The 25,962-nt window shown below is 36.5% G+C and overlaps 1 protein-coding gene across 1 annotated transcript; it reads left to right on the forward strand.

The window, feature by feature from the left end:
• The first annotated feature begins 233 nt into the window (after positions 1 to 233).
• fxr2 (FMR1 autosomal homolog 2) lies at positions 234 to 25,033 on the forward strand. The gene is made up of 12 exons (XM_048179586.1): positions 234 to 831; positions 3,394 to 3,446; positions 12,158 to 12,251; positions 13,948 to 14,019; positions 19,820 to 19,968; positions 20,434 to 20,527; positions 20,615 to 20,731; positions 20,865 to 21,035; positions 22,008 to 22,086; positions 22,223 to 22,380; positions 22,541 to 22,627; positions 23,915 to 25,033. Exons 1-12 carry the CDS (start codon positions 781 to 783, stop codon positions 24,227 to 24,229), a joined length of 1,440 nt encoding a protein of 479 aa, XP_048035543.1. The 5' UTR covers positions 234 to 780; the 3' UTR covers positions 24,230 to 25,033.
• The last annotated feature ends 929 nt before the right edge of the window (positions 25,034 to 25,962 follow it).

Genomic DNA, 25,962 nt, shown 5'->3' on the forward strand with positions numbered 1-25,962 from the left:
CAGTAGGTCTCGTCAAAAACCAGAGCCACCCAAATATAGCAACTACACAACTGGCGCTAATAGGACAAACCCGGCGAATCTGAAGCCGCGAGCACTGAGTCCGCGTCGACCGGCCCTCGACAGTTCCGCCAATCATGGCGCGCAGCTGTGCGTGAATGGCAGCACAGTAGACCAATTCCAACCACAAACGCTACGATGGGCGGGGCGTAGAGTGGAGAGGGGTGGAGATTTCGGGGTCATTCACAGTCTTGCTGCTCCACTCTGACGGCGTGTGCTGGAGGGGAAGGGTGTAGCAGCATATGACTACAGTCTTATTAAAGAACAAACGTCCTAATCAAGATCGTTTTCAGATATAGTAGAGAGGATTCTCACGAAAATCACCCCGACATATACAGGAACCGTGAGTTCAAGTGCCATAAGGTGTCGGTGACTGTTGATTAGCGGCTGCGTTAGCTGTTGTGCTAACACCTCGTTTACATCCACCGTCATCAGACAGCATCAGTCCAGCACCAGACCCACCACTTGCTGCACTCCTGCGAGCTTCCCTCACGCTTTAGGCATCCGTTATTGAGTTGATTTGCCCACACTGGAAAGGTTGTCGAAGTTGAACCCCTCCCTGTGACTTCTGTGCTCCCCCGTCACCTTTGCCCCCCTCTTTCACCCGAAACACTGGACACACACAAGCGGCCGGAGAACGGCGAGAGGCCCGTGAAGCTGGGGGTGATACCGGACTCGCACGCTGTCGGAGAAAGGCACAGTCGTGGGGACGCGCCGACGAACATGGACGGGTTGGCGGTGGAGGTGCGCGGCTCCAACGGGGCCTTCTACAAGGTAACCTTATTTTAAACAACAATATGAAACCATAAACATCAAGTGTACGCATTCACAAACGAGTCTATACAGCTCAGGTGTGATGCAGTGACGTGCATCACTTTCAAAGAGAACCGAGATGTAAGTGCTCCCTGCTATTTTGGACCTACTCGGTAGTCATCGGCCTGTTTGGATAGATTGTTTATTTTATTTATTAGCTGGTAAACATGAGAACCACCGAGTCCTGTTAGCAGGTTAGCTAATGAGTCTGTTGACAAGAAACCAATGGCAGTGTATCAACCTAATGAGCTGCCCTACCTATATAGTATTTATGGGCATCACAGGCGCTTTCATGAGAGGATGGGTGTCTCACTTTGTTTTGAGACACGTGATGGGACACTCCATCAGTGCTTGAAGAGATTGTTAGCCCAAAAATTAAATCTGTCATCATTTATCATCCTCATGTTTGTACCAAACCCTTTCTTTCTTCTGTGGGCCACAAAAATGTTAGGGACTTATTTCACTTTCACTGCATCTTTTTTTTACTTTCACTGCCAGACAACAAAAAAGTAAATGGTGTCTGATGGCATCATTCTTCCACATTGAAGAACAAATATTCATTAAGGATGAACGATCCATTTAAGACTAAGGCAGTGTCTTTGATTTTTATACATATCAAAGTGTCAGCCTTAAATTGTGTTTTATGTTCATTTTGGGAAACTAGAGTGACTGGTTGTTATTCACAAGCCTGTCCTCTTTTTTTGGTCAGCATGTGTTCAGGTTAGGCTGTGGGGAAACCACTCAATTCAGCTTTTGTGTTGCTTCAACCAAAATGAGCTGTTTGGACCAAAGAACAGTTCCAGTACTGCTGTTGCCTATGATGGTGAATTTGTTCAGGTTGAGATCAGGCTCCTTTGATAAATCACAAAGTATTTAGGTGTTGTGACCATCCAGTTTTATCAAACTGCAGCTGTGAAGTGATGCAAATGTGTGCCATGAAGAGTCACATATGTTTCACTGATTTCATCCATCTCTGTGGAAGTGTGAACAGAGAATTCAACAGAGCCCAACCCTGATAGAACAGACCATATGAAATTGACCATTTTTTTTTTTTTATTGATGGGCATATTATTCCATCGGTTATTTCATTCCATTGGATATTATTCCATTGTGATTTATTAGTTAAGGATATACTATTTTGTAGTAAGATGACAGTGATGGCTGTTTCAAGCTGTAAAACTCTGAGGGGCCAAAGCAGGTGGGAGAGGAACAGGTGATCTGACACACAACACTCTACAACCCCCCACCAATACTATTACTAGCACTCTTATCCTTTGCTCTCTTTACTTTTTCTGTTCCATGACCCATCATGTTGTGATGTTATGTAAAAGATGAATTCTTGCCAATTTAGTCTCACCTCTGTTTTATTTATATGCACATTCTGCATTTTTGCTGTAAGCTCTTTCACCATGTTCTTTTAATTCTAAATTGACTATTTAACAAGTAATCCCAACAAGTTCTTGGTTTTGTAACCAGGTTATGAGTAGAAAAATCTTAAGCATATTTTCAACTCCACCAAGTAGACATTGAAGGAAGGGTAAAGTCTGCCCCAATATTCTAGTGATCAGTGCAACCGATATGTGCAGAATCTTAAATGATTACTTTTTCTCCTGTCTTGAATGTGTATTTTTAGTTTTATTAATTTTTTTTTTTTTTTTTTTTTTTTAAATTAACAGACTTTTTATAAGACCTATTCATAAGTTTGAAATATGAAAGTTATTCTAGATATGCAGTTTAACTTAAAGGTTTCTTTGAGGTTCCGCAGTGAGGGAATGAATAGAGGATGGACAAGGGTCTCTGTCATAGATTAGTTATCTGCAACTCGTCCTGCTGGGTCCTTGCAGTCTGTAGTATCACATTCCCAGAACTGCCACCTTAACATTAGGGTCCATGCCTCTCATGGGCATATGCGGTAAGCAAACATGGGAATATGTAACTTCACAATCTAGTACATTGGAATGGCTTCAACACAGGACAGTCTATATTAAAATCATGCTCAGATTTTCAGATTTTGCTGACTTGTAAAATAGCAGAATTAAAGACATTAAATAATTATTTTAATAGCATAAATAGAGCTGGTTATTGTACATTTTACATTCACAGTTATAGACAGACATACAGAAATAAAAACTTTAGACCTCTCTCTCTGTTGGATAATGTGGATTTGACAAGAGTGATAGTGCCGATTCATCCATTAGGTGGTTATATGTGAATTAATGTGTCTTGTGACTCTAAATAGGCCTGCATATGCACCTGTGAGTAACAGATTTTGAGGAGGGGACTTTGCTTGCCTACTCCCCAATTATGTCTCGCATTCACAAACCATCACGCTATACCTGTGACATGCTTGTGTCCATGTTTGTGGCAAATATATACATGTTGCTTTAGGAAGTTAATGTGTAAAATCACATGGTTTTGTATCACATCTGTGTCTCACAGGATTTGTTAGCTCCCCAAACAACAGGTGCTAACTTGGTACCATGGAGAACACATTTGCTGATCATATTTTCCCTTCATTTTTAGGGTTTCATCAAGGATGTACACGAAGACTCCCTCACAATAGTCTTTGAAAACAAGTAAGTTTAGCCGAGCATTTTGTTCACGCTCTTTCCCAGAGCCTATGGTTGTTTCACAAGGTTTTGTTTCACAAAGTGTTCACTCTCTGCCACCTACACAACCAACAAAAATATAAGGTTAGCCAAGAAGAGAAGATTTACCCTGTTTAATTGCAGTATACTGTAAAAATGACCATGATTTTAACTATAAAAGATTGTAAAAATGCTGCAGTAAAAAAAAAAAAGTTAATTTGTCAACAAAGTTTCCATACTAATATGGTGAATAGCTGTAATCTAACCGTACATTTAATAAAAAAGAAATGTAAAAAAAAAAAAGTTACATTTACAGTTTTTGGAAGTGAAAAAGAACAAGTCATTGAATAATTTACAGTGAAAAACCGTAAATTGACATTCCCAGAATTCCCTGTGACACTTCACATTTGATGTATTTTCATTGAAATAACTGTTTCTTCTAATTTTTTTCTAATCAGTTATGTACAGTCAAGTTTTGTTACATCTAATGTTGTTAAATTAATGTTTATTGCATTTTATTTATTTTTTTTATTTTTTTTTGAATATCATGTGTGTTACCATGATGGTGTTTAGTTTTTTGTGTGAATGACACTGAAGCTTCTATATTAGTATTTACATTCTCAGCCTCTGGATAAGCTGCTTGTGATGAGCTTTGATTCATCATGTGACTTTCTCATCACCACCTGTTTTTGGTGGTTGTCAGTGAATTACAAAATTGCAAAACAGATATTAGTACTTTAATAGGTTGGTAAATTAACATTATATCAGTTAATGAAATTCAGCTTTTTACTGTAAATTTAAGTTAAATCTGTAAAACCTAAAATGTTGCTACGTTATTTTTGGTGGTAAATTTCTGGCAATCACAACTGCAATTTTTTTTTTTTACCATAAATTTAACAGATTTTTTTATGTATCTCTGGGATCTTTAAAAGGGATTAAGCAATGGTACTGCAGAATGGCCCGTTATCAGTTGTCTTGATATATTTTTGTAAAATATATAAACGCACACTACTGTTCAACAGTTTGGTGTCTTTACCATTTTTTAAAAATACTTTTATTCAGCAAGGATGCATTAAATTGATCAAATGACAGTAAAAACATTTATAATGTTATAGAATATCTCAATTTCAAATAAATGCTGTTCTTTTTAAGTTTATTAAGTAGCACAACTGTTTTCAACATTGATAATATTAAGAAATGTTACTTGAGCAGCAAATCATCATATGATTTAAATTGATTTAAAATGTTAAATTGTAATCATATTTCACAGTGTTGCTGTTTTACTGCATATTCTTGATCCAATAAATGCAGCCTTGGTGCGCATAAGAGGCTTCTTTCAAAAACATAAAAAAAATATTTGTAACTAGAGATCAACCGATATATCGGTTTGCCGATATTTTCCCCGATATTTAAGCATTTTTCCATAATCGGATATTGGTTTTGTAATATTGTATTTACCGTTAAACGCTGCCATCTTGTGGGTGTTTTGAGAATTGCGCACAGGATCGCCATTAAAGGGTTAGTTCACCCAAAAATGAAAAAACGGCATTTATTACTCACCCTCATGTCGTTCCACACCCGTAAGACCTTCGTTAATCTTCAGAACACACATTAAGATATTTTTTGAAATCCGATGGCTCAGTGAGGCCTCTATAGCCAGCAATGACTTTTCCTCTCTCAAGATCCATTAATGTACTGAAAACATATTTAAATCAGTTCATGTGAGAACAGTGGTTCAATATTAATATTATAAAGTGATGAGAGTATTTTTGGTGTGCCAAAATAATGACTTATATAGTGATGGCCGATTTCAAAACACTGCTTTAGGAAGCTTCGGAGCATTATGAATCAGTGTGTCGAATCATGATTCGGATCGCATGTCAAACCGCCAAACTGCTGAAATCACGTGACTTTGGCGCATGTCAAACCGCCAAACTGCTGAAATCACGTGACTTTGGCGCATGTCAAACCGCCAAACTGCTGAAATCACGTGACTTTGGTGCTCCGAACCGCTGATTCAACATGCTGATTCAACATGCTGATTCAACATGCTGATTCAACATGCTGATTCAACATGCTGATTCAACATGCTGATTCAACATGCTGATTCAACATGCTGATTCAACATGCTGATTCAACATGCTGATTCATAATGCTGATTCATAATGCTGATTCAACATGCTGATTCATAATGCTCTGAAGCTTCCTGAAGCAGTGTTTTGAAATCGGCCATCATTATATAAGTCGTTATTTTGTTTTTTGGCACACCAAAAACATTCTTGTCGCTTTATAATATAAATATTGAACCACTATACTCACATGAACTGATTTAAATATGTTTTTAGTACCTTTATGGATCTTGAGAGAGGAAATGTCATTGCTGGCTATGCAGGCCTCACTGAGCCATCAGATTTCAACAAAAATATCTTAATTTGCGTTCTGAAGATTAACGAAGGTCTTACAGGTGTGGAACGGCATGAAGGTGAGTAATAAATGACAGAATTTTCATTTTTGGGTGAACTTACCCTTTAAAGGGCATCTGAGGGGAGACTAGACAACCTGCTTTGCTGTAAGTAGTAAATTTTATTTAACATAATAGCCATTAATGCACAAATTAGATGTTACATAGATGCCTGAAATGTAGCTAGTTTATGCATCTTATCTCTAAGAAATAGACAAACTCATGGAGTCACATAAGATAATCTGTTAAGTCCTGTCCCAATAAATATGTAACTTTGCATGAATTAAATAATACAGCCATGAATGAGCACATGTTGGAAATAAAAGCACTGAATTTAATTCTCTCTGTTGTCTATGCTCATCATTAGTCTCGTGAAATCGTCTGCATTTTGCTGTTCACTCAGCGGGTTGATGCTCAGGAAACGGGTTGCTGCGGGTTGATGCTCGGCTACCGCATGTAACTTCACTTTTTGAAAACACCGTAATTATATAAACATTTACTATATAACCATTAATTCAGTAATAAACATCCAAGTAAACAACTCTGTGGAAATGAATTATTTATCTCCGCGAGCAATCGCAGTTTGAGTATAGTTCTGTGTAAATGTATAAAGATAAACAATGCTTTGTCCACAGATTTCATAATCTAGAATGACAAAAACATTATTAATAATTCTGATATAACATACCAGTTTAGAAATGCAATAAAATACAATGTTTATGTTCCAATATTACAGAGAATATTATTCAGTTATTTAACATTATCCAGCGAATTATTCTTCACTCTTTAGCTTATTAAACAGCTTATAAATCTACTAAAACTGTAGTTTAAAATTAAGTATTGCATTTTTGCAAAGTTGATATGTCTCCTGTCTTTAATTTATTTTCTCCATTTGAAAACATTAGACATTCTACATTTATTTTTCTTATTGTTAACATTAGTGTTGCTGCTGATGCTTTTTATAAATAAAATTATTTTTGTAATATGAAGATTAAAATTAACATGAAAGACTACTAATTTTCAACACTTTTTTTAAGATGACTGAAAGATTACACTGTTAAAATTACTTTTATGTGCTTTATTTATTTTACCTGTTTTTTGTTGTTGTTGTTTTTTTTAACCTCATCAAAGATTATATTTTTTGAACAAAAACAGTTTAGTAATGGTGCACCTTATTTATTTTTTGCACTTTCAGACCCCTCTAATTATTGGTGTAAAAATAAGATTTGTTTAGTTTTCTAAGCAAGGAGGGAGTGATTGTTATAAATAAAATGGTTTGTTCAGTTCAGTGGTTTTGTAATTGTCAAAAACAGAAGTATAAAAGTAAATAAATATCGGTTCTGCGTATCGTTATCGGGCACATAAACACACAAATTATCGGTATTGGTTCTAAAAAATCAATATCAGTTGATCACTATTAGTGACCCTAGGCTTGGGTGATATGGCCAAAAAAAATTATCACAATAACATTTTTTCATATCAGCAATATCGATAATTGTCACGTTAAATGTCAAATCTTTATTTCTTTCAAGTTTAAAGGCAGACTTTTGCTCCTGAGAGAAAGTTGAAGAAACCAGACCATTAATTGTAGTTAATTAATTAATCTGAGGTAGAACATTCAAAACATTTTTGAATTCCTTTTCGGTCTTTTTCCTTAACAAAATAAATTTAATAGAAAAATGTATTTCTTACTTTCTGCATGTTCTAACTATGATATTTTTTTTCAAATCATCACAGGTTTGTGTTGCCTGACTTTGATGGCACGTATCTTTGGCATACTTTGTGGTGCAGGCTGCAATATTAATAATATTACATGTTTTGTCTCTTAGAAATGCACATTTCACAGTAGCTTGATTTGACAGTAGTGGTAGCTTGAATTGTTTTAAACGCAAAGGGTGTCCGACTCCTTATTGGCCAGCTCCTGCGTCAGCATCAAATGCATGCATCGTTCTGCTAGTCAAGTCAAGTCAAATTTATTTATATAGCGCTTTTTACAATTGGTAATTGTTTCAAAGCAGCTTTACATATTAGAAGCACAGAAAAAAGAGAAGTGGTTAAAAATAAACTGTACAAGCAAGCGTGGTAACATGTAACATTTACAAGATGGTGCTACATTAAGCCAATGTCGGCTGACTCCCAGGGGTGGAAAAAAACCCCTAAGAGAAAAACCCAGCGTGCTAACACTGGGAAAAAAGTCCTAGGAGGGAAAAAACCCCTTGGAAGATATATATAATATATGTAAATGGTTATGGAGATCAAAATCTGAATTATACATTTTTATTATAGAGATTAAAAATAGATTATATATAAATATATGTAAGCGGATATGGAGATTTAAAAATCTGAATTATAGATGCAGCCAGAACTGGATCTGTAGGCCCATTGTCTCCTGGGCTACGTTGTAGTCAGGTCCAGACACAGGTTCTCCATCTGATCTGGATACGGCCTGGATCCAGCACCCGGCAAACCTCAGGATAAGCAGAGAGACTGATATTAGCGTAGATGCCATTCTTATTCTGATGTACATGTATATCTAGTGTTATAGGAAATGTTCTCGGTTCCGGCCGACCTAATTATTGCAGCATAACAATCCTTTAACGGATTTGAAAAAATGTTAATGTATTGATAATGTGTTATGTGTATGCAAGAGCAAAGAGATGTGTTTTTAGTCTAGATTTAAACTGACAGAGTGTGTCTGCTTCCTGAACAATGCTAGGAAGATTGTTCCAGAGTTTAGGTGCTAAATAGGAAAAGGATCTGCCGCCTTCAGTTGATTTTGATATTCTGGGTATTATCAACTGGCCTGGATTCTGAGATCGCAATAGACGTGAAGGACTATAATGCACCAAGAGCTCGCTTAGATATTGGGGAGCTAAACCATTTAGAGCTTTATAAGTAAGTAGCAAGATTTTAAAATCTATACGATGTTTAATAGGGAGCCAATGTAATGTTGACAGAACTGGGCTAATATGGTCATACTTTCTGGTTCTAGTAAGAACTCTAGCTGCCGCATTTTGGACCAACTGTAGTCTGTTTAAAAGCCGAGCAGAACAACCACCCAGTAGAGCGTTACAGTAATCTAGTCTTGAGGTCATGAATGCATGAACCAACTGTTCCGCATTTGTCATTGAGAGCATATGTCGTAATTTAGATATATTTTTTAGATGGAAGAAGGCGGTTTTACAGATACTAGAAACATGACTTTCAAATGAAAGATTGGTATCAAAGAGCACACCCAAGTTCCTAACTGAGGACGAAGATTTAATGGAGCACCCGTCAAGTGTTAGAGAGTATTCAAGGTTTTTTTGTGAGGAAGTTTTTGGTCCAAAGATTAGGATATCAGTTTTTTCTGAATTTAATAATAAGAAATTTCTTGTCATCCAGTTTTTAATGTCAGCTATGCATTCTGTTAGTTTTGTGAATTTGTAGGTTTCGTCAGGGCGCGAGGAAATATAGAGCTGCGTATCGTCAGCGTAGCAGTGAAAACTAACACCATGCTTCCTAATTATCTCTCCTAAGGGCAGCATGTACAGAGTGAAAAGCAACGGTCCTAGTACTGAGCCTTGTGGTACTCCATATTGAACTTGTGATCGATACGACATCTCTTCATTAACTACTACAGACTGATAACGGTCAGATAAGTATGATTTGAACCATGCCAAAGCAATTCCACTAATGCCAATATAGTTTTCAAGTCTTTTTTAAAAGAATGTTGTGATCGATAGTGTCAAAAGCAACACTGAGATCTAATAACACTAATAGAGAAATACAGCCACGATCGGATGATAAGAGTAGATCGTTTGTAACTCTAATCTTGCAAGTAAAGAAGTTCATAAAGTCATTACTGCTGTGCTCTTTGGAAACGTCAGCAGTTGAATCTCTGTTTCTAGTTAATTTAGCCGCTGTGTCAAATAAATACCTAGGATTATGTTTGTTTTCTATTAAGAGATTTGAAAAAGAAGTAGATCTAGCATTTCTTATAGCCGTTCTGTACTCAATCATTTTTTCTTTCCACGAAAGGCGAAAAACTTCTAGTTTTGTTTTCTTCCAACTACGTTCAGCTTTTCTCACAGCTCGTTTTAGAGCCCGAGTGTGCTCATCATACCACGGCGTTGGATTAGTTTCCTTAATCTTCGTTAGACGTAAAGGAGCGACTGCATCTAATGTGCTGGAAAAGGGAGAGCCAATAGTTTCTGTTGCAGCATTGAGTTCTTCTAAGTTGTCAGGTATACTAAGGCGATGAAACTGCTCGGGGAGATTATTTATAAAGCAATCTTGAGTGGTAGAAGTGATGGTTCTACCATATTTATGGCTGGGTGGTGGTTTTGTAGCCTTGGCTAACTGTATTATACACGAGACTAAATAATGATCTGATATATCATCGTTCTGCTGTAGAATTTCAACAGCATCAATATCAATTCCATGCGACAGTATTAGATCTAAGGTATGATTACGACAATGAGTGGGTCCTGACACGTGTTGTCTAACTCCAATAGAGTTTAAAATGTCTGCAAATGCCAATCCAAATGCGTCTTTATTATTATCTACATGGATATTAAAATCACCAACAACAAGGACTTTATCCGCAGCCAGTACTAACTCTGATAGCTAGTGTACAATGTCGGCCAATACTGAGTCAGCGTTCTGACGTAGTAACAGTGCAGCACTTCCTGGTTCTATGTCAACAGCGTAGGGACTGACAGGGAAGAGAAGAAATTGTTGAATAAAGTTGTTATTTTTGTTTTGTTTTTGCACACAAAATGTATTCTCGTTGCTTCATAACATTAAGGTTGAACCACTGTAGTCACATGGACTATTTTAACAATGTCTTTACTACCTTTCTGGTTCTTGAAAGGTGCAATGACGTTGCTGCCTATGTGTCATTCAGAAACCTTTCGGCTTTCATCAAAAAATATCTTATTTGTGTTCCGAAGATGAACGAAGGTCTTACAGGTTTAGAACAACACTAGAGTGAGTACTTAATGACAGAAATTCCATTTTTGGGTAAACTAACCCTTTAAGTGCTTCTCACTGATTCGCACAGTGCTGTTTAATAGTCACATGAACAAGACCGTTCAGCAAAACGCGTCTGGAGCCCTGTGCTGCCATTTGAGCTGAGCTGATAAATGGTCCGTCTGGCACCGTTCTCTTTGTTTCATTATGCTTTTTCAGCATAAACATTATATTGAACGTTTATCAAACTTTTGTTAGCATTTTATCGAGGAAAATTATATTGTAATTCACGTTTTATCGCCCAGCCCTAACTGACTCCAAACTTTTGAATGGTAGTGTGTACATCTTCATAAAAAAATAAACATGGTTGTATCCAATATTTTATTTATTAAATTCATGCTAGTATTAACATGTACAAGAAGATCAATCTATAATGTAATTTATTTAAATAAAAGTAAGATGGGGATGTCTGCATCTCACTATCAGCTTGTTTTTTTTGTTTTATTTTGTGCTTAACTGACCGATCACTTCCACTTTTCCTTTAGCCATGTGCTTCAGCCCGTCTCTCTCAGCACCTGTGCTAATTCTCTTGAGCAACTGACAGACAGGTCTTTATATTTCTCTCCCCCCACTCCATGTCACCCTACTCCTCCCATCTTTATCTGTTTTCTTTTTTCTTCTCTCACCCCCCGTTTTGGGCTGACTGAGATCCATAAATAGATCAGTAAGGTATGCAGGCAGGGGAGTGTGGGACAGTAGCCCTGTCATTCTTGGGATGGTTCTGCTGACCCATGGACAACCAGGAGCACTATCATCTCTCTGATACCATGTGCTTTTGGATTTTATTAGATTTGTGCATAATAGTGAATTTGTCTAACCTTTTAGTTGATAAAGTCAAACAGATTAAGACAGTGGAAGGAATTTCAATAAAAGTGAGGTTTTTCACTAATTGAGAAAATGATGAACTTTTGTGTTCATTTAAGTGTGACTTATTCAAAGTTGTGAGTTTAACATTTGTTTCTGAGAGCATATGTTTTGCACATTTCAGTAGAGCCACAATGAACCCTTATATTGCAGTGTTGACACCCCTCCTCACACAAATACTCCTCCACCAGCGTGATACTACTTTAAAATGGACATCTTCCAGAGTATACATATGCCATTAAGCTGTGCTGTTTCTCTCTGCATTGGGTTTTGTTAGGCCAGTCTGCAGGGTTTTTGGAGGTGGGGTGTCAGAAGTGAAACTTGACTGACAGCTCTGTGTGTATGACTTCTTTTCCACAAGTTGGCAACCGGAGAGACAGCTGCCGTTCAGTGACGTGAGGTTGCCGCCCCCACCCGATTACCACAAGGACATTTGTGAGGGTGATGAGGTGGAGGTAGGGATACATTCACTTCTAAAACACTCGGAGCACTACTCAAAAAAGCCCCCACATATGAATCATCACTGGAGAAATAGCCCCTTGAAATGCTCTGCTTACAAAACATGTATCAGGCTGTCATCTTACATTACTTTCCTTAGCCCTAAACACAGGTCATTCTTTAAAGACAACATGAAATGCCTTTACAACATGTTTAACTTTAGTACTTGGAGTGAAATGCAGGTATTTATGTATAAAGGGGCTTTATTTATAATAGAATCTTAGCCATGTGATTTGATTGGATTCTGAAATGTATACAGTGGTATTGTTTTTCCTTCCACTGCCCATGCAGCCTTTATGTGAGCAGACAAGAAATTTCAGAGGTGACAAAAGTTATTTTAAGTTTTTGACCAAAAAAATAAGTTAAGCCAGTTATTTATATCTTTTGCTATAGTGTATCAGTAGGAAATATCAGTTTAAAATTCCGAACATTCCTTTTGCCATTAATTGTAATCAGTGAGAATTTTTTTGTATGCACAGCAGCTGGTATGCTCCACACATAGATCTGATCTCACCATCATCGAGTCCATCTGGGATTACATGAAAATACTGAGACTAAATCTCCAAGACTCTTGAAGAAACCTACCTCCAAAGCTACCTGTGCAGGTGTACCTAGGAAAAAAGCTGCTTTAAACATGAAGGGTGCTCACACCAAATATTGATTTGAGTTAAAAGAAGTTAATTGAATTAAATTTTCATTAAATAAAATCTATTTATGACATTATTTTTGAAAGCATCCTCACTTTACAGCATTTTCACACAGGTGCTTAAAACTTTCACTAGCTTTGGGGGTAAGGTTGCCGCAGTTTTTCTGGATTTAGTCTGTCTCAGTTTTTTTGTTTGTTTGTTTGTTTCTTCATGTAACTGCAGATGCACTTGATGATGGCGAGATCAGATCTACATGTGGAGCATACCGGCTGCTGTCAGACTCCTTGTGAATACTAACTGGATTATTGGATTATTACAATTAATGGCAAAAGGAATGTAAACTGATATTTCCTACTGACAAAAAGACTATTGCAAAAGATATAAATAACTTTTTTTTTTTTTTTTAAACAGTACTGTATATTTGTTTTTTGTTTTTAGTGCAAAAATCAATAATTAAATCAATTTCATGACCCCTTTAAAATGTGTGATAGACAATTTGAAATTGCTAATTTTACATCTGTACCATTATCTGTTATTGGCTGATTTTAGTGTTTGTGATGCCTTGTAGCATTTAAGAAAAATTGTTTTAATTTTAGTGTTTTATTGAATCTATATTTTAAAATACGGAATTTCAATATCTACTGGTGGTATTGGTATCAGCCAGAATTTTAATACCGTGCATCTCACCAGCCACTTTGAATTGATTAACTTTGAATTGCCCATTTGAATTGCCCATTTGATTAACAGGTCTGAAACAGATCCAAAATCTGCCGACAACATTGTCAATGAATAATGCTTGTTTTGTTTTCAAGTATTCTTAGTTAATTGGGTAAATATTGTGTAAAATAAATGTTTCTGCAAATAGTATGTACATTTTAATTGCAGAAATCATGTTCATGAATGAAATTATTAACATTACTGTAGCATGAAGCAGGGCCAAGTTCCTCGAGAGCAGCTTCTTCCAGTCAAGCGTACACACTTACCTGACCTGATCTTTCTCCTGCAGGTTTACTCCAGAGCCAATGAGCAGGAGCCCTGCGGCTGGTGGCTGGCGAGAGTGAGGATGATGAAGGGAGAGGTAAGTCGGGTCCAGGTGTCCGAGCTGTGCACACGAGCATGTATTTGATAAGGTGTGTGTTACAGGGTCTGCATTTCAAGGGCTCTGTCTCTCATTATTCACTCAGTTGGCCTCTGAAGTTGAGTCCAAAGTGAATGTATGAATATTGATGAAGGGTGTTTCAGGTCTTTCTGGGACTTGCTGCTCCAGTAGGCCTTTAACAAGCAAATCTGCAGCACTGACCCAGTTCCCCATAAACATTAGAGTGATCTCATTTATTGAGTCAGACTGAAGCCCCTGGTGATCTAATGGTAGATTGCCATAAGCTCTAGAATATGTGTTCAGTATGCATGAGCAAGATAAACAACCTTAAAATATAGGTCCATTTAAAGACATCTGGGATCCTCTATATGGGTCCCACTTAAAGCATCAGATTAAAGGAATGTTCTGGGTTCAATACTAGAAATGCTCGAATGGCCACATCAGTTGTATTCTGTCATTACCACAAAAAATAATTTTGAATTGTCCCTTTGCAATAATGTAAACATTAGCAGTCATTTCAAAGAAAAATACTGACTATACATTTATGAATTTCTATTGATAAGAATTTTATTCATCTTTAATATTTTTAGTAATGAAGAATAATCCATTATTCTTTAAGCTTGTTTTTTATTAGCGTTTTATTTATTAGTGTGGACTTATGTTCTAATTAAAACTCTAGGTAAAAGTAAATTCCTGTAATTCCTGTTTGCTCCATGTAAACGGGGCATAACAGCATGGTCATGACGGGTTGAAAGATTGAATATAACTACATGCAAATGGTTAGAAAGCAATTTTACCTCACTAGTATCATGTTAACATGTAATTTTTAATCCTTGTTTTTTTTTGTTTTTTCTCTCGAAGCCCAGTTTATTTTAACATTTATCCTGGTTCAGTGTGTTAAATTTAAAATGAAAGTACATTAATGCAAGCACAATCTTTATTTTATTTTATTTCAAACTGAGGAATATCATTATTTAATTATAAATTATTTCCTTTGATTATTGACAGCATGCCACTAATGTTTACTTGTATTGAACCTGGAACATTATTGTAAGGTTAAAGGGTTAGTTCACCCAAAAATGAAAATTCTGTTATTTATTACTTACCCTCATGCCATTCCACACCCGTAAGACCTTTGTTAATCTTCAGAACACAAATTAAGATATTTTAGTTGAAATCCGATAGCTCCGTGAGGCCTCCATAGGGAGCAATGGACACTTCCTCTCTCAAGATCCATAAAGGTACTAAAAACATACTTAAATCGGTTCATGTGGACACACTGATTCATTAATGCTCCAATGCTTCATGAAGCAGTGTTTAGAAATCGGCCATCACTAAATAAGTCGTTATTTTGTTTTTTTGGCGCTCCAAAAATATTCTCATCGCTTTATAGTATTAAAATTGAACCACCGTACTAACATGAACCGATTTAAATATGTTTTTAGTACCTTTATGGATCTTAAGAGAGGAAGTGTCCATTGCTCCCTATGGAGGCCTCACGGAGCTATCGGATTTCAACTAAAATATCTTAATTTGTGTTCTGAAGATTAACGAAGGTCTTACGGGTGTGGAACGGCATGAGGGTGAGTAATAAATTACATTTTCAATTTTGGGTAAACTAACCCTTTAAGCCTTGTCATGTGCAAGTGAATCAATCATTCACTTGTCCGAGTAATAATGATGCTTGTCTGGAAAATTTATTCTGTCTGGAAGATTTATTCTGAAACAATATTGTCATCAATGTTCTATCAGCTTTGACATATATAAACCTGCATATTTGTGATATTTACCCTGAGGGCAGTAGGTGGCAGCAAGTGGCCATCTTAATGACTGATTCCCTTAGGGTTTTTCACACTGCTTTTAATCCCAGGTAAAGTAGCGTTTCACACTTGTAATTTAGAAGCAGGGTTTAGTACCGCTTTTCACCCGGGGTTATGAAACCCTGCTCTGAAGCAGGGTTAGCACTGCTTTTGCGATGTTAACCTTGCACTGTGGTGCCAAAGTTGTACAGTGTGAAATGATGCGGTATTACAATGGTATGACTAGATGCTTAGCAATGGACAATCAATAGCGTGCCTAATATTCAACTATTTACGCTGCTGAAATAGACAAAAACAGTCGATATTAAACAGTAAGTGACTTAACTATTTGTTTATTGAACTGTTGAAATCAGTGTCACATTTTCAATCGTGATGGTATTCAGGAAAACAGCACTGTGTAGTATTACCGCAGTATGTTAACTGAGTGTCTTAATGTGTGCTTTTCTCGTTTTTGTTTTTTTTCATTGAGGTTGCGGGAGCCTCAACAGCACAACCTTGTTACCTGCTTCTATACATTATACATTATCCACTATCATTCGCCACTGACAATAAATTTAATAAAATCAGAATCATTCTCATGTTTTGGTGATTCCATATTTTTTTTTATTTTTTTTTTTTATGTTTTAATCAGGCTCTGTCTGGTTGTGAAATTCTTCAAAAAAAAAAAAAAAAAAAAAAAATTGTAAAAGTTAAATTCTTTTACTTGCTCCTTCAAAAAATCCACTCGTCCTACTCCCAGACAAGCCGACAAGTGTTAATGTTGAGCCCTGTTATGTATTGTATCTTTATGTATAACAATGCTTTTGAGAAATGCACCCCTTTTTATTTAGTTCCTCTGTCTAAGAAGCCCTTCCTTCTGAAAAATACAGTGTGCTCTAATTGGTCGGCTGGACCAGTGTGTTGGTGGTCAACCAGAGCGTGTTTTGTCATGCCCCTTACCATAACCGTGAGTTTCAACACTCTACTAACTAACTCAACCAGGCCTCTTCCCTTTATTTTGCATATGCTTTAGGCAGGAGTTATTTAATTGAGGAATACTGTGATGTATTTGTTCCCGGAAGAAAACTCAAGACTACAATCAGTCAGTTTCAGGGAGTTCAGGAACAGTGCTTACTGATATAGAGAATAACTCCCTTAGGAGTGATTTTTGCAGACCTTTTTCATTCTCAAACAGCAACATTACACACGGCTGGAAATGGCTGAGATTCACAGGGGAGTCTCTAGTTGGGAAGACTTGTTTATTTTAAATTATTATTTTTTTCTTTTTTCCTTTCCTTTTACTTTTTCTTTGTTCTTTCAGTTACTTTTCAGACATATGTAAATATAAAATCTTGTATAATCTATAATAACATTAAACATATTTCATGTTTCCTCAATTTTTTTTTTTTTTTTTTTTTTAAATTGAGCAGGCACATTAAAAGGTCAGAACAGCATAAATGAATTGTCTGGCACACAATTCATTCAACAGAATCTCTGCTTGGAGATAATTGATTACCTCTCTTTTGGTCAACTTAAAGATACATTGTGTAAAAATCTGTATGTGGTGCGTGTAGAATTGAACAGGTCACACAAACCTTTTAAAAACATTTGTCCCCAAGTTAAAGAACTAAACAATGTTTTGGATGGCGACCTCTCAGTTTAGTGCTTTGAAAATCAACAATTATTAAACACAATTAAAGGTGAATCCAGTTTTAAAGGAAAGGAATCTAATGTGCATTCTAAAAATCAAAATAATTTGGATAAGAATTTAGAATATAAGAAATCTCAATTTCAAATGCTTTTAAGAATTTAATGAGTATTAATGAGTTGATCTCCCCCTCCTTTTCACAACCTCTTTCATCACATGAGGTTGATGCTGAACTAAACAAAATAATGTAATTTACTAGAGGTTCTGGCAAAATGTTAGTTGCTGCTTTCTATTAAAAATATTTAATTCAAGTGTTTTTTTTTTTTTTTTTTTTTTTTTTCTTAAAATTGGTTTGAATGATTCAATGACTGATTCACTCATAAAGACCACTTGTTTCATTATTGGATGAATCAGTCATTTTGAGCAAATCTCTTGAATGAATTATTGACACATACATTTTTATCAGTCACTTGTCGCCACCTGGTGGCGTTATGTAATTGATTCAATATTTATTTGAAGCGTCAAGTTATTTTCAAAAGGTGAATTACTCTTTTGATCACTACCGTAGACATCAGTGTTTATATTTGAACTATAAACTTCTATCCCAGTATTTCTTTGATCATTTTGAATTATTGTAACACAGAAATAATGATAGTCTACTGTTGAAAAGACCTAAACATGCTTCATACCTAAATATGACAACTGCTCTCTGTGGCTCAGCGGCAGTGCCAATGCAGATCTGAATGTTCGCATTTGTCAAAAGTTTAATACATGAATCATTGTCATTTAGGGTGTTAGACACAAGATGGCAGTCTTTTAAAGATTAATCGTGTAGCTCTACTGTGTCACATTAATGGAAACGTCTCTTTTTAGGCTAGACATCATTATTAGACAGAGTTTGCATTAAATCAGAGTTTGCATTAAAAAAAATTTCAGATATGTAAACATTGTTTCATATCCATATCTGTTATCAGATAATTTTCTGTTATCACATGTTTTGTCACATTTTCTGCTAAAATCTTGGTTCATCAAATAATTTACCTTTGGTGGTTTGCTCTGATGATTGGTTCTGTGAGGACTTGTGCTGACAGAGAGGCATTGGCCCACTGTAGCTATTTTGGCCAATCACGAATGTTGATTGCGAAGCCAACCATAGAATACTGCATTTTTTTATTATACACTACTTTTTTTTTTTTTTTTTTTTTTTGGTGCTATGTTTTTGTGTTGAATTCGTATCGCTTTCATAGGCTATTGAGTGAATAATGTATAGAAATCCTTTTTCATTTCCTTAATCTGACCAATTTTATGTGGAATGCTGCCCCTCCCTCAATTTACTGTCCTCCTGCGTTACCCCCCATTTCCAGCCCTGATTACACTAAAAAACGTTGAACGTAAAAAATCATGATGGGTCCTCTTTAATACACTTAAAAAATACTAATATGCTCTAATAACTGCTTAAACTCCTCAGAGCTTGTCTGCTTCTGTCCACTGTTTGTCACAAGTTCCTGTTCAAACCTTCCTTTGCACACAGATTTTGACTAATTAGGTTAACGCAGCACATGGGTGACAGTCAGACCTCTCACTGGGACACTGTCTTCTCCCTCTTGCACACTTTACTCTGATATTGGGGCAGACGAATAATGGGACTAATTTTTTAGACTTGACTTTTGACTGCATTCTAGGTCAAGTGTATTCAGGTGTTACCCTGATATGAGATGTGGTAGCTCTGTGATTATTATAGGGTTTGTTATTAGGCAGGAGGGGCATTTAGATATATAATTTTGCCCTTAAGATGGCTTCAGTCTCACTCAGCGTGTGCTGTGCTAATGTGCCTCGTCAGAGTGACTAATTACTGTCATTTTGAGCTAGTGGGCTAGCACAACAAAACCGTCTTTGAGCAGCTTCAGTCTGTTTGCTGTGTCATTAAAGTGGTGAGGCTGTGAAAGAGGCCATTGTGTCTTGTGTGATAAACAGTCAGCTGGTCATTACAGCAAAATCAACCTGACAGGGTGATCAAGAGCCAGATTCAAAGATGACTGTACGTTTATCCCACTTGTTGCATGGCTAATTGCCAAATGAGTAAATAAGAGGTGATTTAAAAATTGGTTTTGAGTTTAAATGATTTTATTAAATGGTCAAATATACATCTTAACAGTCATTATACAAAAATATTTGATCTCAGAATGCTGTGTTTGACCAGAGTAACAATTGGCATAATAATCCAATTTAACTACCTAAAACAATTAATAAACATAGGTTAGCATGCAGCCATTATGTGTGTGGTGGGCATTGTGATATGTATTTTTTTTTATTTATTTTTTTGTCCGTTCAGTTCTATGTGATCGAGTATGCAGCCTGTGATGCCACATACAACGAAATTGTCACATCAGAACGAATCCGTCCAGTCAATCCTAACAGCCCCTCCTCTCAAAACTCCTTCTACAAAGTCCCCATCGCTGTACCCGAGGATCTCAGAGACATGTAAGTCACACATGCAGTGTTCTGATGGTCCATTTTATAATATTTATACAACTCTTTATTGCAGTGGTTCTATGGGGTCACAGGTCTATTCTGACAGGGTGGCACACAGCTAGGGTTGAGTATCATTTGAATTATAGTTTTGATTCCAATATGGTAATAAAAAAAAGAGGTATTTCAAACATATTGTTGTAATATGTCAAAGACTGTGCGTCCTCCCAGTGATATTGTCTGTCAGTTGTTTCAGGCTAAACAAATTAATCCAATGCCATCTTCAATAGATTGTGTGACATGCTTAAAAGCAATGAAAAACTTTGGGTAGAATAAAATATATATGAATTATATTAAGACAGACCAGCTGTACCACTGATGTATTGAATGTGTGGTTGGGAATTTTGGAAGAATTAATTTTTTTTTATTTAATTACATTTTTTTTTTAATATTATTATTCTTATTTTAATGATGCAGCTGTTTAACTGAGAACATCCACAAAGACTTCAGGAAAGCAATTGGAGCCAACTGCATCTTCTACAACACCTGCACACACCAACTAATTGTCCTGGTCAGTGTTTAATTCTTATTTATTCTTGCTTTATGATGCTTAAATATGCACTGTTGTGTATGAAGGTATTTGTCTGTTTCTCTGCAGTCCATAAATGAGTCCACGGTGAAGCGAGCAGGCCTACTAAGTGACATGCATTTCCGGAGTATTCGCACCAAACTCATGCTGATGTCCCGTAACGAGGAGGCCACCAAACACTTAGAGGTAAGTGTCCTTTATATGCATGTTCTTGTAGAAGTGATTCTGGTCATACTGGAATTCCCCCTGTGGTTTAATTAAACTGTTTTAATTAAACATACAGCCAGCTTGACATTTGTGTTTTTTGTGTGTGCCACAGACAAGTAAACAACTGGCGTCTGCGTATCAGGAGGAAGTGAGGGTGCGTGAGGATCTAATGGGTCTGGCCATTGGTTCTCACGGCGCCAACATCCAGCAGGCCCGCAAAGTTCCCGGCGTCACTGCCATTGAGCTGGAAGAAGAGAGTTGCACATTCAGGATCTACGGAGAGGTCTTCATCTTTTCTTTAAGATCTTCTTAGGGGTGTAACGGTACATGTATTTCTACCAAAAAATTTAGGTATGGGTCTTTCATTTCAGTACGCATGTGTACTGAACGAATACAGTGTTTTAACCGCTGCACGTGTGGTACTTTTCTGTTTGTGGAACGTAATTTCAAACTCAGAGTTTCTCCCCAAGGATGGGACACAATATAAGTTATATAGACATACTTTGTTACAAACACGTCTAAAAAAATAGCGAAGGACACAGAATAGGCTGCTGTGCATGGTCCAAGTTGTCTTAAACATGAAACATTTTTGTATTTCACTTTATATTAAGCACTTCAAACTAAATCATAAACCTACACGGCTTGCCCTACAGTTAGATGCGTGTGTTGTGTAATGCAATGCGTTTTCCTCAGTGCACAACTTATATCTTTCTTTCCTATAAATGTTATAAATTCACTCAAGTATTTCTCAAGGATTCCTGACAGCAAACTAATCTATATTTAAATGAGTCTATATTTAACTTTGCACACTTTAATGCACTTTAATGCAGCTTGTGCATGAACATCAAATAGAAAGTGGTTTAGAATGGATTTGATTAATTCTAACCTAAATATAACCTAATTTTAAATTAGTTTGCTAACACATTTTGCATGACAAAGTGTAAGCATTTTGTCCCCCAATTACAACACTATAAACTGCAGTGTATGTTGCTGCCAGTTGCAACAATGTTGACAGACTTTTTTTTTTTTTTTTAAATTTCATTTAAAGACGGACATAATTTGTTCAGTAAACCACTAAAACACGGTTTGTTTTTTCCCCTGCTGTACCGAACCGTGACTTCAAAACCGAGGTACATACCGGACCGTCATTTTTGTGTACTGTTACACCTCTAGTTCATCTTGGATTGTTTTATGAAGATGCATGTAAGGTGAGTGACAGCAGTGTTTTTGATGGGTTTTGTCTCTCTGACTCAAGACCCCAGAGGCAGTAAAGCAGGCCAGAACTTATCTAGAGTTTAAAGAGGATTCCTTCCAGGTTCCAAGGAATCTCGTAGGTGAGTTGGTTTTCTGCTTATCAGTCATATTTCATTTGGACATGTGGATGCAGTTTATTTGTGAACAGACATTAGCTACGCAACATTTCTGAAAATCTGGCCCAAATGTTCTTACCCAATGATTCTTTTACAACAGGCAAAGTTATTGGCAAAAACGGCAAAATTATCCAGGAAATAGTAGACAAATCAGGTGTGGTTCGGGTCCGGATCGAAGGGGACAATGATAAAAAGCTGCCCAGGGAGGAGGTAGGCAGGCAGGGGGCTGGCAGAGACAACATTGTCAGCAGCCAAGAGGTGAATGAGCCGCCCACCTGATACAACAAATCTCTCACTGTTACGGCTAAATAAAACCTCAGTGAGGAAAACAATACATTATTAGTAACAAGCAGCTTATTTTCATGCAAGTGTTTACTAACACCGCAACTGCTTTCCCTCCTCTTCCTTTGTTTTTCAGGGAATGGTTCCGTTTATTTTTGTTGGAACCAAAGAGAACATCAGTAACGCCCAGGCCTTGCTCGAATACCACGTGGCCTACCTTCAGGTTAGTCACCAATCATTGAAAACTGATCTAGGAACAGGTTTTATCCTTTTTGTGCCTACATTTTACCTTAAGGGTTTTCAGCTTCTGAACTGATTACAGTTGCTTAAGGGAGTCTGCAAATCCCATGTGTTTGTCTGTTATTATTAAAGACTCAAAAGTGTACAAATTTTGAAACATTATTGGCAACATAAAATTGCACAGATATATTGTACCACTAAAGTTCATTTAATAAAAAAAAAAAAAAAAAAAAAAAACGTTCTCTCGACTAGTCAGCTGATCTCTTCCAAGGAAAGAGGCTGGTCACCCTTAGCCACAACCTCACACTAAAAATACCCCCTTTGGGGGTAGATTTGGTGGGGGAGGGGGCAAAGTGTGGATTACATGCAATGTACCCAGGCACCTCTCAAAATAGACATTTCCTATCTCCGTCTCACCTCAGCTCTACCACATTGCCCCCCACCATCAGTGTGCAGCAGCTGTTTCAAACCAGCAGCTGTCACATTCTGATTTGACACCCTCACACACTTTTACAGACATGTTTGATCTAGTGAAATCCTACCACAGTAAATGCTGTCTGTGCAGATAATACTGCTTGATGACATGAAGGACTGGCACTCTCATAGCCAATCATTTCATCTGCCGCCGTCTCTATAAGAAAGACTTTAAGCGCTTTACTGTGTATTTTGTTTTGTTTGTGTAATAGTAAAACAAACAAAATAATAATAATACACAAAATAATAATAATATACTATATTATAATTATAAATTTTGTTGTCTTTTATATTGTTGGTATTATTATATATTGTATTATACTATATTGTTTTATAATATGTGTATCGTATTATATTATCATTTATAATTAGATATTAAATTATCCTGTATTTTATCAAATTATATTGTCAGCAATATAAATAGTATATTTAATTTTTCCCTGTTTGCTTTTAAATAATGAAAACCAGTAAATATATTTTATAATGATATATAGTTTGTTGTATTTTATTTTATACTTTAAATTAAATTATATTTTTTATTGTATTATATTATAATTTATAGTGATATATTGCATTATACATGTTTTATTATATTATCCTTTTTTACTTATTGTATTATATTATTATATGCTATATTGTCAGAGATATTAATAGCCTATGCAATTTCTCCCCTTATGTTACAAAACAATGACAACCAGTCTGCTTTATATCATATTATCTTTTGTGATAGATTTCTGTTTGTGTTTTCTATGACTGCATATGTAGTTTAAGTGCCTGACACCTCTGTTATTGACAGGAGGTGGAGCAGTTGCGTCTCGAGCGTCTACAGATTGATGAACAGCTCCGACAGATTGGGGTGGGATATCGTGCACCCCCCAGCCGCTCTGGTTCAGGGGCCGCCGGCGAGCGTGAACGAGGCTACCTCACGGACGAGAGCACCAACTCTCTGCAGGCCACACGCACCTACGGAGGAAGAGGACGTGGGCGAAAATCTAACAATACATACTCTGGCTATGGTGAGACTACAACTCCCATGATGCTCCTCTGTCTTGGACAGTCTTTACAATCGTTAAGTCTGACGTCAAGTGTGGGATTAAATTCGCACCAATAGTCTTGCGGTCATGGATCACTGAATGTATAATTTCTGCATTGACTACAATAGTGTTAAAGAGGAGATAGTTACAGAAACCAGGTGGATTTGATATTCAATGATTTATTCACACACTTACTGTTTATTTACATAACTACATAATTGCACAATACTATAAGATTAATGTTTTAAATATAGCTTTAAAAACAAAATTATAGATCAGGGATAGGCAACATCAGTTCTGGAGTGCCGCTGTCCTGCAGAGTTTAGCTCCAACCCTGATTTAAAAAAAAAAAAAAAAAAAAAAAAAAAAAATTGACACCCGTCTATAGTATTAATAATCCTGAAGACACTGATTAGCTGGTTCAGGTGTGTTTGATTAGGGTTGAAGCTAAACTCTGCACTCCAGGACCAACATTGCCCATCCATGTTATAGAAATATGAATTTAAATGGCCAGCAGGTGGTGGAAAGTTACTGTCTTTATGAGTGAGTCTTTCATTTAAACGTCTCATTCAAAATGTGGATTCATTAACGAAGCACTGCTGTTGCTCAGAGGCGAGCGACACAGTTCTGCTGTTTGATGCTCCTTTCATCAAAATGCAAAAACGCACTCATAATTAACATATTGCTATATTGATTTATTTAACAGCTAATCTAATATTGGGGAAAACACTCTTGCTGGTGTGATTTAACTGGTGTGATTGCAATTGCTTAAAGAGTTAGTTCACCCAAAAATGAAAATTGTCATTAATTACTCACCCTCGTGCCGTTTTATACCCGTAAGACCTTTGTTGATCTTTAGAACACAAATTAAGATATTTTTGTTGAAATCCGATGACTCAGTGAGGCCTCCATAGCCAGCAATGACATTTCCTCTCTCAAGATCCATTAATGTACTAAAAACATATTTAAATCAGTTCATGTGAATACAGTGGTTCAATATTAATATTATAAAGCAACGAGAATATTTTTGGTGTGCCAAAAAAAAACAAAATAACGACTTATTTAGTGAATGCCGATTTAAAAACACTGCTTCAGGAAGATTCGGAGCATAATGAATCATCGTATCATGATTCGGCGTGTCAAGCCGTCAAACTGCTGAAATCACATGACTTTGGTGCTCCGAACTGCGGATTCGACACACTGATTCATTATGCCCCAAAGCTTCCTGAAGCAGTGTTTTGAAATCGGCCATCACTATATAAGTCATTATTTTGTTTTTTTTGGCGCACCAAAAATATTCTTGTCACTTTATAATATTAATATTGAACCACTGTACTTGCATGAACTGATTTAAATATGTTTTTAGTACTTTTATGGATCATGAGAGAGGAAATGTCATTGCTCTCTATGCAGGCCTCAAATATATTGTGCAAAAGACAGGAATTGAAGAGACAATAATTATTATTATTATTATTGTATGAATACTAAAAATATCTAACAGTAACATAACAGGTATAGACGAGCCAGGCACACATAAGAGTGACGTTGTGAGGCCGCTGCATAGTGGCAGTTGCGTTTCGCGGTGCCAGGACCAGTTGTAGGTGCATTAAAGGTAAATATAACAGTGATGGATCGTCAGACAGGCACAACTGTGACAGGTTGTCATTAGGATGGTGAACTTAACAATAAAAGATTGCCAGGTGGACGTATATACCGGCGGCAGGTCGAGTTGCAGGCAAATATACAGTGTAACGGTGTAAAGATTTTACCCCAGCTCGGAAATTGCCAGCTGTGATGGTTATCTTCCCCT

Source organism: Megalobrama amblycephala, unplaced genomic scaffold, assembly GCF_018812025.1.
Source record: "Megalobrama amblycephala isolate DHTTF-2021 unplaced genomic scaffold, ASM1881202v1 scaffold253, whole genome shotgun sequence".
Lineage (NCBI taxonomy): Eukaryota > Metazoa > Chordata > Actinopteri > Cypriniformes > Xenocyprididae > Megalobrama > Megalobrama amblycephala.